Source organism: Oncorhynchus clarkii, chromosome 17 (genome assembly GCF_045791955.1).
Source record: "Oncorhynchus clarkii lewisi isolate Uvic-CL-2024 chromosome 17, UVic_Ocla_1.0, whole genome shotgun sequence".
Taxonomy (NCBI): Eukaryota; Metazoa; Chordata; class Actinopteri; order Salmoniformes; family Salmonidae; genus Oncorhynchus; species Oncorhynchus clarkii.
The window spans coordinates 84,801,739-84,818,956 of record NC_092163.1 but is presented as its reverse complement, the minus strand read 5'-3'; the positions used below and the strand labels follow the sequence as shown (position 1 = coordinate 84,818,956).

Sequence of the window (17,218 nt, the reverse complement as noted above, 5' to 3'; positions counted from 1 at the left end):
GCCAGTGGGTCAGTCTGATGGTTAGTAGCCACTTGCCAATAGTGTTAGGCAGATGAGCAAAAACTATGTTTTCAGAGATGACTTCCACGACTTGCTAAACAGATATCTCCGGGACGCGCTTGTCGCATTAGAATTACGCCATCTGAGGGAAGACAACGGTCTATAATCACAATATTTAACTTACAATAGTCTTCAAATCGAACTAATGGTAGATTGTGAGAAGATGCTGATATGTTTGTAACCATCATCATATTTGACCTCTGCGATTACTCTGAAAATCTCTTCATATTTTGTGCTTAATAGTTGTTTCATAAGTGCCTTTTTGGCTTTCCTTTCTTATCTATGACATTATATTAGGACATTAAATATCATAACTGATAGTGCTTAGGAAATAAATAAATAGCGTGGAGGTGAATGCTTCTAGTGAAGGTCTGGGTCTATACTGAAATCAACATTGTTTGTGCTAACATCCCACTCCTTGTCATGCCAAATATGTTTGGAGTGGAATGTTGGAACAAACAGACTGGATTTCAGGCTATGTCTGGTCTGAGGAGGACAGAGGAAAACATGTATTTCCTAAAATCATCAACAACATTGCAAGGTAATGATAAGCCGCATCCAAATAGCAGGAATGAATTCCCTATGAATAACCTGTAGTTCAACCTATACCCCACCCTAACCCCACCCCACCAATACCCCACCCTACCCTCACCTATACCCCACCCCACCCTAACCCCACCCCACCCTAACCCCACCTATACCCCACCCAACCCTAGAATGGAATGACTGCAATGTATTTCTAGGCTGTCTTCCCAAATGGCACCCTATTCCCAATATAGTGCACTACTTTTGACCAGAGCCCTATGGGTGACCAGTGCATTATAACGGGAATAGAGTGCCATTTGGACAGCAGCCCTAATTTATCTCTAGTGTAGTGACCCCCTGATAAACTGACTGTAGTAAAATGACACACATTTTTCTTTAAAAATATTTCTAGCAGGTATTCTGTACACTTTAATATCTGAAAGTTATAAAGCAGTCTGTCTCTGTTGGCCCTGGACCTATCAGAAGAGAGGAGTTGGAGAAGCGGTCAGTTCATTGGCCAATAGTACTGCATTAGGAACCAATGGCAGTTCTCAGTGAGTCACTTCCTGTTAAAGGAGGAGTTTCCCATTGCGTTGGATCTTGAGGATCTTTCCCAGTCTCTGTTTAGCCGTCGCCATGCCTTTCTTTAGCCGCTTCGCTGTGAGGAGAGAGACACAGAAAGAGTCAAGACTTTTATAAACCTTCTAAAAAAGAAATAATGAATTCAACAGCAACTATCTTTCCAATTGATTAATAGACTGTTGTTTTAAGCATATGTGAAAAGTAGGGGACTAACCTAGACCTATAGGTGGTAGTGTGAATAGTTGAATCACCACAGGTCTATCTGGCTCCGAGGACCAGTGTGTAGTAATGGATTAATTGAGCTAGGCTTCTGGTTTGGGTAAGGTAGATGACTTACCTTCACCCTTTGCTGCTGCTCCTCCTGATGCTGCTCCTCCTGCTGCTGATGCTCCTCCTCCTCCTGCTGCTCCTTCTCCTCCTGCACCTGCTGCTCCTCCTCCTCCTGATGCTGCTGCTCCTCCTCCTCCTCCTGCTGCTCCTCCACCTTCTGCTGATGCTCCTGCTGCTCCTCCACCTCCTGCTGATGCTCCTCCTCCTCCTGCTGCTTCTCCTCCTGCTCCTCCTCCTGCTCCTCGCTCCCCTTTGGCTGTGTTGTTGTTCTGAGACAATGAAGATGTGGAGGGTCGTCTCTGTGTGAGGAAGACTCCGGGGGCCATGGGCTGGAGCCCTCCAGCCTGACTCCCTCCTGCCCCAGAGGAGTACTCGTGGTTGGTCTGCCCCGGCTCAGTGTCCTGGCCCACGCCTGGTTCTGGAGAGCTGCTGTACCTGCTCAGCTTCCTCACTGGCTCCTCCTCTTCCTCCTCCCTCACGGCAGCAGGGGGCTTCTTTTTGGTGCTTTTCTTCTTCTTCTTGGTCTTCTGCTGTTCCTCCTGGGAAAGAAGAAGAAAGGAATACTGCATCCCAAATGACACCGTATGCCCTAAAGAGTGCACTATTTTTGACTAGGGAATAATGGGAGCCATACCAGGGCCCTATGAGAGCCATATCAGGGAATAGGGGGTAGTTTGGGACACAGATTATGATTACAGGAACATATCACTGGTGGCAAGAAAGTATAGTGGAGAGAAAATTGTTTTATTCAATTACTTTCTAAGCTCTTTGGTAGCCAGCTAGTGAGTTAACAGACGACAGGCAAGCCTAGCTAATTAGCTAGCTAGTTATCATGGCAAAATGTGAAAATGTTTTTCAGTCAAATTACTTATTTTTACAACTTCTACAGGCTATGCATGTAGTGTTCTGGGGCCGAGTCTCAGTTGGTAAGAGCTCAAACCACCAAGTGGGTTCAATTCAATTGAGTCCAAGTGGGTAGTTGCGTGGCAACAGTTAGTTAGTCCAACTGACCTGGTGAGAGAGTTTGGCTGCAGCAGCCGCCAGTCCTGTCTCTATGGACGCCACTCTTGCTCCTTCTCTGGCCGGCCTCGCCTGACGAAGCACAGAGGGACCGACACGTGCTACAGACAGACACATTGATCAATACAACTTAAAACTGAATAGAACTACTGGGACCCACATGCTACAACTTAAAACGGAATAGAACTACTGGGGCCCACATGCTACAACTTAAAACTGAATAGAACTACTGGGGCCCACATGCTACAACTTAAAACTGAATAGAACTACTGGGGCCCACATGCTACAACTTAAAACTGAATAGAACTACTGGGACCCACATGCGCTACAATCACAGAGACCTCACAGCTCAGAACACACTCACATCATCTCATTCAGAGTGGTTGGGTTAAATGCTGAAGGCACATTAGAGTTGAATACATTCAGTTGGACAACCGACTAAGTATCACCTTTCCCTTTCCCTTTCAACTGTTTAATTAAATCAGTCACAGTACATTCGGAAAGTATTCAGACCCCTTCCCCTTTTCCACAGTTTGTTACGTTACAGCCTTATTCTAAAATGAATTAAAGAAAACATTTCCCTCATCAATCTACACACAATACCCCATAATGACAAAGCAAAAACAGGTTTTTAGAAATGTATTAAAAATAAAAACAGAAATAGCTTATTTACATAAGTATTCAGACCCTTCGCAATGAGACTCAAAATTTAGCTCAGGTGCACCCTGTTCCAATGATCATCCTTGAGAGGTTTCTACAACTGGTTTGGAGTCCACCTGAGATAAATTCAATTGATTGGACATGATTTGGAAAGGCACAAACCTGTCTATATAAGGTTCAACAGTTGACAGTGCATGACAGAGCAAAAACCATGCCATGAGGTCGAAGGAATTGTCCGTAGAGCTCCGAGACAAGATTGTGTCGAGGCACAGATCTGGGGAAAGGTCCCAAAAAATGTCTGCAGCATTGAAGGTCCCCAAGAACAAAGTGGCCTACATCATTCTTAAATGGAAGAAGTTCGGAATCACCAAAAGAGATGGGAGAACCTCCAGAAGGACAACCATCTCTGCAGCATTCCACCAATCAGGCCTTTATTGTAGACTGGCCAGACGGAAGCCAATTCTCAGTAAAAGGCACAAAACAGACCGCTTGGAATTTGCCAAAAGGCACCTAAAAGACTAAAAAACAAGATTCTCTGGTCTGATGAAACCAAGATTGAACTCTTTGGCCTGAATGCCAAGCGTCACGTCTGGAGGAAACCTCTTACCATTCCCTACGGTGAAGCATGGTGGTGGCAGCATCGTGCTGTGGGGATGTTGTTCAACGGCAGGGACTGGGAGACTAGACAGGATTGAGGCAAAGATTAACGGAGCAAAGTACAGAGAGATCCTTGATGGAAACCTGCTCCAGAGCGCTCAGGACCTCAGACTGGGGTGAAGGTTCACTTTCCAACAGCACAACGACCCTAAGCTCACAGCCAAGACAACACAGGGGTGGCTATGAGACACGTCTCTGAATGTCCTTGGTCCTTGAGTGGCCCAGCCAGAGCCCGGACTTGAACCCAATTTAACATCTCTGGAGAGACCTGAAAATAGCTGTACAGTGACGCTCCCCATCCAACCTGACAGAGCTTGAGAGGATCTGCAGAGAAGAATGGGAGAAACTCCCCAAATACAGGTATGCCAAGCTTGTAGCATCATACCCAAGAAGACTGGAGGCTGTTATCGCTGCCAAAGGTGCTTCAACAAAGTACTGAGTGAAGGGTCTGAAAACTTATGTAAATGTTGAAATTTCAGTTTTTTTTTATTATATATATAAATTTGCAAAAATGTAAAAAAACAGTTTTTGCTTTGTCATTGAGGTATTCTGTGTAGATTGATGAAAAAAAATATTGAATTGATTTTAGAATAAGGCTGTAACGTAACAACATTTGAATAAAGTCAAGGGGTCTGAATACTTTCTGAATGCACTGTATGTTGTGGCAGGTCTAGAGTCCATAGTTGTGACAGGTGTAGTGTACCTGTGGGGCTGTATGGAGTGTCTGAACCTTTCATCTATACAGTATTAGAGACAGGTGTAGTGTACCTGTGTGGCTGTATGGAGTGTCTGAACCTTTCATCTATACAGTATTAGAGACAGGTGTAGTGTACCTGTGGGGCAGTATGGAGTATCTGAACCTTTCATCTATACAGTATTAGAGACAGGTGTACTGTACCTGTGGGGCTGTAGAGTGTCTGAACCTTTCATCTATACCGTATTAGAGACAGGTGTAGTGTACCTGTGGGGCTGTAGAGTGTCTGAACCTTTAATCTATACAGTATTAGAGACAGGTGTAGTGTACCTGTGGGGCTGTAGAGTGTCTGAACATTTCATCTATACAGTATTAGAGACAGGTGTAGTGTACCTGTGGGGCAGTATGGAGTGTCTGAACCTTTCATCTATACAGTATTAGAGACAGGTGTAGTGTACCTGTGGGGCTGTAGAGTGTCTGAACCTTTCATCTATACAGTATTAGAGACAGGTGTACAGTACCTGTGGGGCTGTATGGAGTGTCTGAACCTTTCCTCTTCTTGGATCTGGATTTGAAGACAGGGTTATCCTCTTCAGACTCCAGAGAAGGGTAAACTGGAACAAACACACACCCTCTGGTTAGTTAGTACTCATATATAGCACTCATATATAACACTCATATACAGGGATGGATATTAAGCTAGCCTGCTAGCTCAAGGCAAGTACTTTTCGGACCAGACTAGTAGAAAACGTACCGAACTAGCCCGCCGGCGAGATTCATTTTGTCTTTTCAAATATCGCATGGCCTAGAATTTCGACCCGGGCTAGTAAACAAATCCTGAAGTTCCATCCCTGATCATATATGATCCACAGCTCAACACGGTCTTCTTCCACAGCTCAACAGTGTCTTCTTCCACAGCTCAACAGTGTCTTCTTCCACAGCTCAACACTGTCTTCTTCCACAGCTCCTCATGATCCACAGCTCAACACTGTCTTCTTCCACAGCTCAACACTGTCTTCTTCCACAGCTCAACACTGTCTTCTTCCACAGCTCCTCACTGTCTTCTTCCACATCTCAACACTGTCTTCTTCCACAGCTCCTCATGATCCACAGCTTCTCACTGTCTTCTTCCACAGCTCAACACTGTCGTCTTCCACAGCTCCTCATGATCCACAGCTCCTCACTGTCTTCTTCCACAGCTCCTCACTGTCTTCTTCCCCAGCTCCTCACTGTCTTCTTCCACAGCTCCTCATGATCCACAGCTCCTCACTGTCTTCTTCCACAGCTCAACACTGTCGTCTTCCACAGCTCAACGCTGTCTTCTTCCACAGCTCCTCACTGTCTTCTTCCACATCTCAACACTGTCTTCTTCCACAGCTCAACACTGTCTTCTTCCACAGCTCCTCACTGTCTTCTTCCACAACTCCTCACTGTCTTCTTCCACAGCTCCGCACTGTATTCTTCCACAGCTCAACACTGTCTTCTTCCACAGCTCAACACTGTCTTCTTCCACAGCTCCTCACTGTCTTCTTCCACAGCTCCTCACTGTCTTCTTCCACAGCTCCTCACTGTCTTCTTTCACATCTCAACACTGTCTTCTTCCACAGATCAACACTGTCCTCTTCCCCAGCTCAACACTGTCTTCTTCCACAGCTCAACAATGTCGTCTTCCACAGCTCCTCATGATCCACAGCTCAACACTGTCTTCTTCCACATCTCAACACTGTCTTCTTCCACAGATCAACACTGTCTTCTTCCCCAGCTCCTCACTGTCTTCTTCCACAGCTCAACAATGTCGTCTTCCACAGCTCCTCATGATCCACAGCTCAACACTGTCTTCTTCCACAGCTCCTCACTGTCTTCTTCCCCAGCTTAACACTGACTTCTTCCACAGCTCCTCACTGTCTTCTTCCCCAGCTCAACACTGTCTTCTTCCACAGCTCAACGCTGTCTTCTTCCACAGCTCAACACTGTCTTCTTCCACAGATCAACACTGCCTTCTTCCACATCTCAACACTGTCTTCTTCCACAGCTCAACACTGTCTTCTTCCACAGCGCCTCACTGTCTTCTTCCCCAGCTCAACACTGTCTTCTTCCACAGCTCAACACTGTCTTCTTCCACAGCTCAACACTGTCTTCTTCCACAGCTCAACACTGTCTTCTTCCACAGATCAACAATGTCTTCTTCCACAGCTCAACACTGTCTTCTTCCACAGCTCAACACTGTCTTCTTCCACAGCTCAACACTGTCTTCTTCCACAGCTCCTCACTGTCTTCTTCCACAGCTCCTCACTGTCTTCTTCCACAGCTCAACACTGTCGTCTTCCACAGCTCCTCATGATCCACAGCTCAACACTGTCTTCTTCCACAGCTCCTCACTGTCTTCTTCCCCAGCTCAACACTGTCTTCTTCCACAGCTCCTCACTGTCTTCTTCCACAGCTCCTCACTGTCTTCTTCCACAGCTCCTCACTGTCTTCTTCCACATCTCAACACTGTCTTCTTCCACAGCTCAACACTGTCTTCTTCCCCAGCTCAACACTGTCTTCTTCCACAGCTCAACACTGTCGTCTTCCACAGCTCCTCATGATCCACAGCTCCTCACTGTCTTCTTCCACAGCTCCTCACTGTCTTCTTCCCCAGCTCCTCACTGTCTTCTTCCACAGCTCCTCATGATCCACAGCTCCTCACTGTCTTCTTCCCCAGCTCAACACTGTCTTCTTCCACAGCTCAACACTGTCTTCTTCCACATCTCAACACTGCCTTCTTCCACATCTCAACACTGTCTTCTTCCACAGCTCAACACTGTCTTCTTCCACAGCGCCTCACTGTCTTCTTCCCCAGCTCAACACTGTCTTCTTCCACAGCTCAACACTGTCTTCTTCCACAGCTCAACACTGTCTTCTTCCACAGCTCAACACTGTCTTCTTCCACAGATCAACACTGTCTTCTTCCACAGCTCCTTCAATCACATCCTCTTTTATTCACTCTCTCCTCAATCTTCTAGAAGGTAACATTCCTGAAAATTGCATATTTCTATCGAGCGATGACACATTTCAGAGGCCAACCAATCAAATTGCTCCATGTGTTGATGATGATGATGTGCATTGCTGCAGTATTTGGTTTCCCCTCCATTAACATGCTTTCTCTCCCCCTCTTTCTCCAGCTGTGCGGCAGCTGCATCCTCTCTCCTTCCATCCATACCTCTCTCCCACTAGCAGCGCAGAGTAGAGTGAAGGGTAGAGGCCACTCTACAAACACAGGCTGTATAACCACCGTCTCAGCTAAGAACAAAGCAAAAGACTTACTCTCATAGACCCTGTCTCTAGAACTGACAGCCATCAGTTAGGAACATCTGTTGTATCTGTAGTAGAACATGTATCATATCTCTAATGGAACATGTCTCATATCTCTAATGGAACATGCATCATATCTCTAATGGAACATGTATTATATCTCTAATGGAACATGTATCATATCTCTAATGGAACATGTATCATATCTCTAATGGAACATGTATCATATCTCTAATGGAACATGTATCATATCTCTAATGGAACATGTATCATATCTCTAATGGAACATGTATCACATATCACATCTCTAATGGAACATGCATCACATCTCTAATGGAACATGTATCATATCTCTAATGGAAAATGTATCATATCTCTAACGGAACATGCATCACATCTCTAATGGAACATGTATCATATCTCTAATGGAACATGTATCATATCTCTAATGGAACATGCATCATATCTCTAATGGAACATGCATCATATCTCTAATGTAGTGAAAACTCTACTGAACAAAAATATAAACATGTAAAGTGTTGGTCTTATGTTTCATGAGCTGAAATAACAGATCCCAGCAATGTTCCATACACACAAAAATCTTAATACTCTCAAATTCTGTGGACAAATTTGTTTACATCCTGTTCAGTGGGCATTTCTCCTTTGCCAAGATAATCCATCCACCTGACAGGTGTGGCACCTTGTTCTGGTGACAATATAAGGCAACTTAAATGTGCAGTTTTGAAACACAACACAATGTCTCAAGTTGAGGGATTGTGCAATTGGCATGCTGACTGCAGGAATGTCCACCAGAACTGTTGCCAGAGAATTGAATATTAATTTCTCCACAATAAGCCGCCTCAACTTCGTTCTCTAGTAGAACTCCGCAGACCACGTGTAACCACGCCAGCCCAGGACTTCCACATCCGGCTTCTTTACCTGCCGGATCGTCTGAGACCAGCCACCGGACAGCTGATGAAACTGAGGAGTATTTCGGTCTGTAATAAAGCACTTTTGTGGGAGAAATTCATTCTGATTGCCTGAGCCTGGCTCCCCAGTGGGTTGGCCTGGCTCCCAAGTGGGTGAGCCTATGCCCTCCCAGGCCCACCGATGGCTGCGCCCCTGACCAGTCATGTGAAATCCATTTTAGAAAATGTAATCTTTATTTAACTAGGCAAGTCTGTTAAAACCTGTTTGGGGTAGGGGGCAGCATTTTCACTTTTGGATAAATATTTTGGATAAATAGCGTACCCAAACTGAACTGCCTCCTACTCTGTCCCAGATCTGTCCCAGATCCTAATATATGCATATATATCCTAATATATCCTAATATATGCATATTATTATTGGTATTGCATAGAAAACTCTGAAGTTTCTAAAACTTTTTGAATCATGTCTGTGAGTATAATTGAACTTATTTAGCAGGCGAGGACAAACCATTCAGATTTTTTCCTACCGATTCCACTGGATGTCACCAGTTTGTAGAAATTGGTTGAGGTTTTTCCTTTGTGTAATGAAGAAGAACCATAGCTCAGAACGAACGTCATTTCATGTGTACCTTTTGATAGAGGCGCGTAACCAGAAAAGTAGCGTCAGTTTGTTTTGCTACTGTATTGAACACAGATCATCCCGTCTTCAATTTGATCGATAATATATAAGTTTAGAAATACCTAAAGTTGTATTACAAAAGTAGTTTGAAATGTTTTGGCAAAGTTTACAGGTAACTTTTGAGATATTTTGTAGCGACGTTGCGTAAGTTGGAAGCGGTGCTTTTCTGGATCAAACGGGCCAAATAAATGGACATGTTGGATATATATCGACGGAATTAATCGAACAAAAGGACCATTTGTGATGTTTATGGGACATATTGGAGTGCTAACAAAAGAAGCTCGTCAAAGGCATGAATTATATTTTTATTTCTGCGTTTTGTCACGCCTGCAGGGTTGAAATATGCTTCTCTCTCTTTGTTTACTGGGGTGCCATCCTCAGATAATAGCATTGTTTGCTTTCGCCGAAAAGCCTTTTTGAAATCTGACATGGCTGGATTCACAACAAGTGTAGCTTTAATTTGCAATCTTGCATGTGTGATTTCATGAAAGTTTGATTTTTATAATAATTTATTTGAATTTGGCGCCCTGCATTTTTACTGGCTTTTGGCCAGGTGGGAAGTTAGTGTCCCACATATCCCAGAGAGGTTAAAAGGCTAGTAATGGCTCACATCAACACCATTACCCAAAAACACTAGACCCACTACAATTTTCATACCGCCTAAACAGATCCACAGATGATGCAATCTCTATTGCCCTCCACAATGCCCTTTCCCACCTGGACAAAAGGAACACTTATGTGAGAATGCTATTCATTGACTACAGCTCAGCGTTCAACACCATAGTGCCCTCAAAGCTCATCACTAAGTTAAGGATCCTTGTACTAAACACCTCCCTCTGCAACTGGATCCTGGACTTCCTGACAGGCCACCCCCAGGTAGGTAGCAACACAACTGTCACACTGATCCTCAACACTGGAGCTCCCCAGGGGTGCGTGCTCAGTCCCCTCCTGTACTCCCTGTTCACCCACGACTGCATGGCCAGGCACGACTCCAACACCATCATTAAGTTTTCAGACAACACAAAAGCGGTAGGCCTGATCACTGACAACGATGAGAGAGCCAATAGGGAGGAGGTCAGAGACCTGGCCGAGTGGTGCCGGAATACCATCCTGTCCCTCAACGTAACCAAGACTAAGGAGATGATTGTGGACTACAGGAAAAGGAGGACCGAGCACGCCCCCATTCTCATTGACGGGGCTGTAGCGGAGAAGGTTGAGAGCTTCAAAATGGTGGAAACTGAGCTGCATTTCCTAACCTCCTGCCAAATTTCATCCTTTTGTTCCATAAAGATTATTTTTATACCCAAAATTCCTCCGTTTGCTTGTCACGTTATGTTCAGAAATCCACCGGAAATAGCGGTCATGACAACGGCGGAATTTTTTTCCAAATTATATCCATAATATCGACAGAAACATGGCAAACGTTTTTTTTAATCAAACCTCAAGGTGTTGACTACCTCTGTCTTTTACGCAAGAATCACTCTGAGAGCCCTCAGCTGGCCACTTATGCAATGTAGTTCTTTACGCTCATTCTTCAACATAAAGGCGTGAAACTACGTCACAATGCTGTAGACACCTTAGGGAATACGTATAAAAAGGAATCTGGTTGATATCTCTTTCAGTGACCAATAGGGGTGCATAAGAACACAACGGTTTCAAAACATGAGTCACTTCCTGATTGGATTTTTCTTAGGCTTTCGCCTGCAATATGAGTTCTGTTATACTCACAGACAATATTTTGACAGTTTTGGAAATTTTAGAGTGTTTTCTATCCTAAGCTGTCAATTATATGCATATTCTAGCATCTGGTCCTGAGAAATAGGCGGTTTACTTTGGGAACGTTATTTTTCCCAAAATAAAAATAGTGCCCCCTAGTTTCAAGAGGTTTAAGAAAACTTTAAGCTCGTCTCTCAATTAAAATATGTGTCAATATTTATCCGCTTGATAACCAGCGCACTTCTGTATGTTGTAAAAGCGTTACATGGTCGCTTCCCATATCATTGCATAGTGCAGAAAATACATGAGAGTTCAGGGGCCTTGCTTTAACATAGTTAACCATTTTCACTGTAGTGTCCAAAACGTCTTTCAAGCTGTCAGGCATTTCCTTGGCAGCAAGAGCCTCTCGGTGGATGCTGCAGTGTACCCAAGAGCCTCTCGGTGGATGCTGCAGTGTACCCAAGAGCCTCTCGTGGATGCTGCAGTGTAACCAAGAGCCTCCCGGTGGATGCTGCAGTGTACCCAAGAGCCTCTCGGTGGATGCTGCAGTGTACCCAAGAACCTCTCGGTGGATGCTGCAGTGTACCCAAGAGCCTCTCGGTGGATGCTGCAGTGTACCCAAGAACCTCTCGGTGGATGCTGCAGTGACCCAAGTGGCGTCGGGAGCAACTGCTTGCACGTTACCACTCCACTAGGTCTCCCTGTCATGGCTTTTGCGCCATTAGTACAGAAACCAATATGAGCAGCAACTACGTCTGGCTACATACGGACCCGTTAGTGGAATTCGGACCCGTTAGTGGAGTCTTATTTTTCAAATGGTCATGTTTCGTTTCTAAATGTCTGTGGAAGAGGGAAGGTTTACCGTGAGAGAGTAACGGTTAATGTGATTGGATGAGTAACGGTTAATGTGATTGGATGAGTAACGGTTAATGTGATTGGATGAGTAACGGTTAATGTGATTGGATGAGTAACGGTTAATGTGATTGGATGAGTAACGGTTAATGTGATTGGATGAGTAACGGTTAATGTGATTGGATGAGTAACGGTTAATGTGATTGGATGAGTAACGGTTGATGTGATTGGATGTTAATTATTTGACTAAGTTACCTGTATTTGACATTGTGTTGTTGAACACGCTGAACACTAGATGGTTTAATTGTTTTTTTGGCAGTGAAACAAAATTACTCAGGCAAGAAAAAAACCTCACCCAGATGTATAGCCCTGTTGGAAAATATCAATGGACTTTTTGAACACGTGAAGAAAAATAATTTAAAAAATATATATATATAGACTTTCTGAAAATGTGAAGAAAAATTTGACGTACGGCCTTGCGCGTACCCCCTGTTTGGGAATACCTGATCTAGTGAAAACTCTACTATATTTTCAGTAGAACATGTATCACGTCTCTAGTGGAAACTACTATATCTTTAATAGAAAACGTATCACATCTCTAGTGGAAACTCTGATATAACTCTAGTAGAAAACATATAATGACAAATGGAAACTCTACTATATCTCTAGTGGAAACTATATCTCCAGTGGAACATGTATCACATATCTAGAACATGTATTATATCTCCAGTAGAAACTCTAATATATCTCTAGTAGAACAAGTATTATTCCTCTAGTAGAACAAGTATTATATCTCTAGTAGAACAAGTATTATATCTCTAGTAGAACAAGTATTATATCTCTAGTAGAACAAGTACTATATCTCTAGTAGAACAAGTATTATATCTCTAGTGGAAACTCTACTATATCTGTAGTAGAAACTTTACTATATCTCTAGTAGAACAAGTATTACATCTCTAGTGGAAACTCTACTCTATCTCGAGTAGAAACTACTCTATAGCTTGAGTAAAACATGCATCATATCTCTAGTGGAATCTCTACTATATATCTATAGTAGAACATGTATCATATGTCTACTGGAAACTTTACTCTATCTCTAGTAGAACATTTATTATATGTCTAGTGGAAACTATCATATCTCTAGTAGAAAACGTATCATGACTCTAGTGGAAACTCCACTAGATATCTCTAGTTACCATAATCTGAGTCCTTGAAGCAGGCGTCCATGTGATCCTGATCATCATCGAACTCGGCACTGTCGATGCTGCTGCTCTTCTTCGTCTTTTTGGGGGGTCGTTTGGCTGGCCGCTTACTTACTCCTCCTCCCGCTCCGCTTGCTGCTCCTCCCTTCCGTCCAGCGGTGGTGGTGTTGGAGTGGTTTCTGCCGGGCCGGTCACAGCCCCAGGCCCCAGGGGTGTCGGAGGAGATGGCTGTGGCCCCAGCGGTAGCCCCGGAGGACAGGTTGGCCATAGACAACATCCCCTGAATGGCCTCCTGTGTGCTGGGAGATGCAGGTGGCTGACTGTAAGTACGTCAATAAGAAATAACACAACACAATAACACATTACACTGCTGGAAGGTGTACCCGCCGGAGAAAGAGACAGATCGAGAGAGAGAGAGAGAGAGAGAGAGAGAGAGAGAGAGAGAGAGAGAGAGAGAGAGGGAGAAAGTTATAGAACCCATTGCCCTTTATCGTTGTGAGGTCTGGGGTCCGCTCATCAACCAAACATTCACAAAATTCAAATTGAGACTGCATGCAGACTTCTGCAAAAGTATAATCTGTGTACAACGTAAAACACCAAATATTGCATGCAGAGCAACCTTCCATAAGAAAGCCATCACCTACAGAGAGATGAACCTGGAGAAGAGTCCCCTAACCAAGCTCGTCCTACAGAGCCCCAGGACAGCAACACAATTATACCCAACCAAATCATGAGAAAACAAACAATTACTTGGCACATTGGAAAGAATTAACAAAAAAACAGAGCAACTAAAATGCTATTTGGCCCTAAACAGAGTACACAGTGGCAGAATACCTGACTACTGTAACTGATCCAAACTTAAGGAAAGCTTTGACTATGTACAGACTCAGTAAGCATAGCCTTGCTACTGAGAAAGAACACCTTAGGAAGCTCTGACGCTCAAGAGAAGACAGGCTATGTGCACACCGCCCACAAAATGAGGTGGAAACTGAGCTGCACTTCCTTACCTTCTGACAAATGTATGACCATATTAGAGACACATACATTTGAAGTCAGAAGTTTACATACACCTTAGCCAAATACATTTAAACTCAATTTTTCACAATTCCTGACATTTAATCCGAGTAAAAGTTAGGATCACCACTTTACTTCAAGAATGTGAAATGTCAGAATAATAGTAGAGAGAATTATTTATTTCAGGTTTTATTTCTTTCATCACATTCCCAGTGGGTCAGAAGTTTACATACACTTAATTAGTATTTGGTAGCATTGCCTTTAAATTGTTTAACTTGAATTTTGGCCCATTCCTCCTGACAGAGCTGGTGTAGGCAGGTTTGTAGGCCTCCTTGCTCGCACACACTTTTTCTGTTCAACCCACAAATGTTCTAAAGGATTGAGGTCAGGGCTTTGTGATGGCCACTCCAATACCTTGACTTTGTTGTCCTTAAGCCATTTTGCCACAACTTTGGAAGTATGCTTGGGGTCATTGTCCATTTAGAAGACCCATTTGTGACCAAGCTTTAATTTCCAGACTGATGTCTTGAGATGTTGCTTCAATATATCCACATAATTTTCTGACCTCATGATGTCATCTATTTTGTGAAGTGCACCAGTCCCTCCTGCAGCAAAGCACCCCCACAACATGATGCTGCCACCCCCTTGCTTCACGGTTGGGATGGTGTTCTTAAGCTTGCAAGCCTCCCCTTTTTCCTCCAAAACATAACGATGGTCATTATGGCCAAACAGTTCTATTTTTGTTTCATCAGACCAGAGGACATTTCTCCAAAAAGTACTATCTTTGTCCTCATGTGCAGTTGCAAACCGCAGTCTGGCTTTTTTTATGGCGGTTTTGGAGCAGTGGCTTCAACCTTGCTGAGCGGCTATTCAGGTTGTCGATGTAGGACTCCTTTTACTGTGGATATAGATGCTTTTGTACCTGTTTCCTACAGCATCTTCACAAGGTTATTTGCTGTTGTTCTGGGATTGATTTGCACTTTTCGCACCAAAGTATGTTCATCTCTAGGAGACAGAACGCGTCTCCTTCCTGAGCGGTATGATGGCTGCGTGGTCACAAAGTGTTTATACTTGCGTACTAGTAGATGTCCTAACCGACTTGCCAAAACTATAGTTTGTTAACAAGACATTTGTGGAGTGGTTGAAAAACAAGTTTTAATGACTCCAACCTAAGTGTATATAAACTTCTGATTTCAACTGTATACACCTATTCTGAAAGGCCTGAGAGTGTGTAACAGCACTAAGAAAGGGGCACCACCAAGCAAGAGGCACCACCAAGCAAGACCAAGGAGCTCTCCAAACAGGTGAGGGACAAAGTTGTGGAGAAGTACAGATCAGGGTTTAAAAAAAACATCAGACACTTTGAACATCCCACGGGGCACCATTAAATCCATTATTAAAAAATTGAAAGAATATGGCACCACAACAAACCTGCCAAGAGAGGGCTGTCCACCAAAACTCACGGACCAGGCAAGGAGGGCATTAATCAGAGAGGCAACAAAGAGACTAAAGATATCTCTGAAGGAGCTGCAAAGCTCTACAGCGGAGATTTGAGTATCTGTCCATAGGACCACTTTAAGCCGTACACTCCACAGAGCTGGGCTTTACGGAAGAGTGTCAAGAAAAAAGCAATTTATTAAAGAAAAAAATAAGCAAACACTTTTGGTGTTCATCAAAAGGCATGTGGGAGACTCCCCAAACATATGGAAGAAGGTACTCTGGTCAGATAAGACAAAAATTTAGTTTTTTGGCCATGAAGAAAAACGTTATGTCTGGCGCAAACCCAACACCTCTCATCACCCCGAGAACAACATCCCCACAGTATTTTTCATCGGCAGGGACTGGGAAACTGGTCAGAATTGAAGGAATGATGGATGGCGCTAAATACAGGGAAATTCTTAAGGGAAACCTGTTTCAGTCTTCCAGAGATTTGAGACTGGGGCGGAGGTTCACCATCCAGCAGGACAATAACCCTAAGCATACTGCTAAAGCAACACTCGAGTGGTTTAAGAGGAAACATTTAAATGTCTTGGAATGGCCTAGTCAAAGCCCAGACCTCAATCAAATTGAGAATCTGTGGTATGACTTAAATATTGCTGTACACCAGTGGAACTCATCCAACTTGAAGGAGCTGGAGTAGTTTTTTCTTGAAGAATGGGCAAACATCCCAGTGGCTAGATGTGCCAAGCTTATAGAGACATACCCCAAGAGACTTGCAGCTGTAATTGCTGCAAAAGGTGGTTCTACAAAGTATTGAGTTTGTGGGGGATGAATAGTTATGCACACTCAATGTTTCATTTTTTTTTGTCTTATTTCTTGTTTGTTTCACTAAAAAAAGTATTTTGTATCTTCAAAGTGGTAGGCATGTTGTGTAAATCAAATCAAAAGGAGCCTTTTGGACCTAGACTTGGCACTCTGGTACCGCTTGCCGCGCGGTAGCAGAGAGAACTGTCTATGAGTTGGGTGACTGGAGTCTTTGACAATTTTTTGTGCCTCCCTCTGACACCGCCTAGTATATAGGTCCTGGATGTTAGGAAGCTTGGCCCCAGTGATGTACTGGGCAGTACGCACTACCCTCTGTAGCGCCTTACAGTCGGATTCCGGGCAGTTGCTGTACTGGTCTGCCATGTAGCTTCTGTCTATTTGAGTTGGTCAGTACGTGTAGGAAATCCTTTCTAATGTGGATTTTTTGAAAGATATCAAGTAGAAAAACTGCATAAGTGTTCTCCACTTTCTGGAGGACCGAGTTTTGAAATCAGTGGAAATAGAGTCTGATAGTTAAGGAGATGGAGAAATCTCTGGCATTTGATTGCAAATATGCAGAAGGAGTCAAAAAGAGAACACCCAGAAGGCTGTTGTATAAAACACTTGTCTCCGGATTACATTTTAAACTAAGGGCAACCATGGCATCCGGGACAGAGAAGTAGAAGCATCCATCCATGTATACGGGTAAGATAGTCTAGGTAGCTACATTTTCAGATATTACACGTTTCTAATTTTTGTC

At 43.7% G+C, this 17,218-nt stretch overlaps 1 protein-coding gene across 3 annotated transcripts in view; it reads right to left on the bottom strand.

The window, feature by feature from the left end:
• Positions 1-792: 792 nt before the first annotated feature.
• LOC139371475 (lysine-specific demethylase phf2-like) overlaps positions 793-17,218 on the bottom strand; it is a 107,884-nt gene continuing 91,458 nt past the window's right edge. For 2 of the 3 annotated variants that reach the window (XM_071111919.1, XM_071111920.1), the window contains exons 18-22: positions 13,195-13,520; positions 5,050-5,142; positions 2,509-2,618; positions 1,505-2,036; positions 793-1,243 (exon numbers count right to left, since the gene is read on the bottom strand). In XM_071111919.1, the coding sequence (XP_070968020.1) occupies positions 1,155-1,243; positions 1,505-2,036; positions 2,509-2,618; positions 5,050-5,142; positions 13,195-13,520 (1,150 nt within the window). In that variant the 3' untranslated portion in view covers positions 793-1,154. The remainder of the gene's footprint in view (positions 1,244-1,504; positions 2,037-2,508; positions 2,619-5,049; positions 5,143-13,194; positions 13,521-17,218) is intronic. The other variant, XM_071111921.1, reaches the window with a different exon arrangement.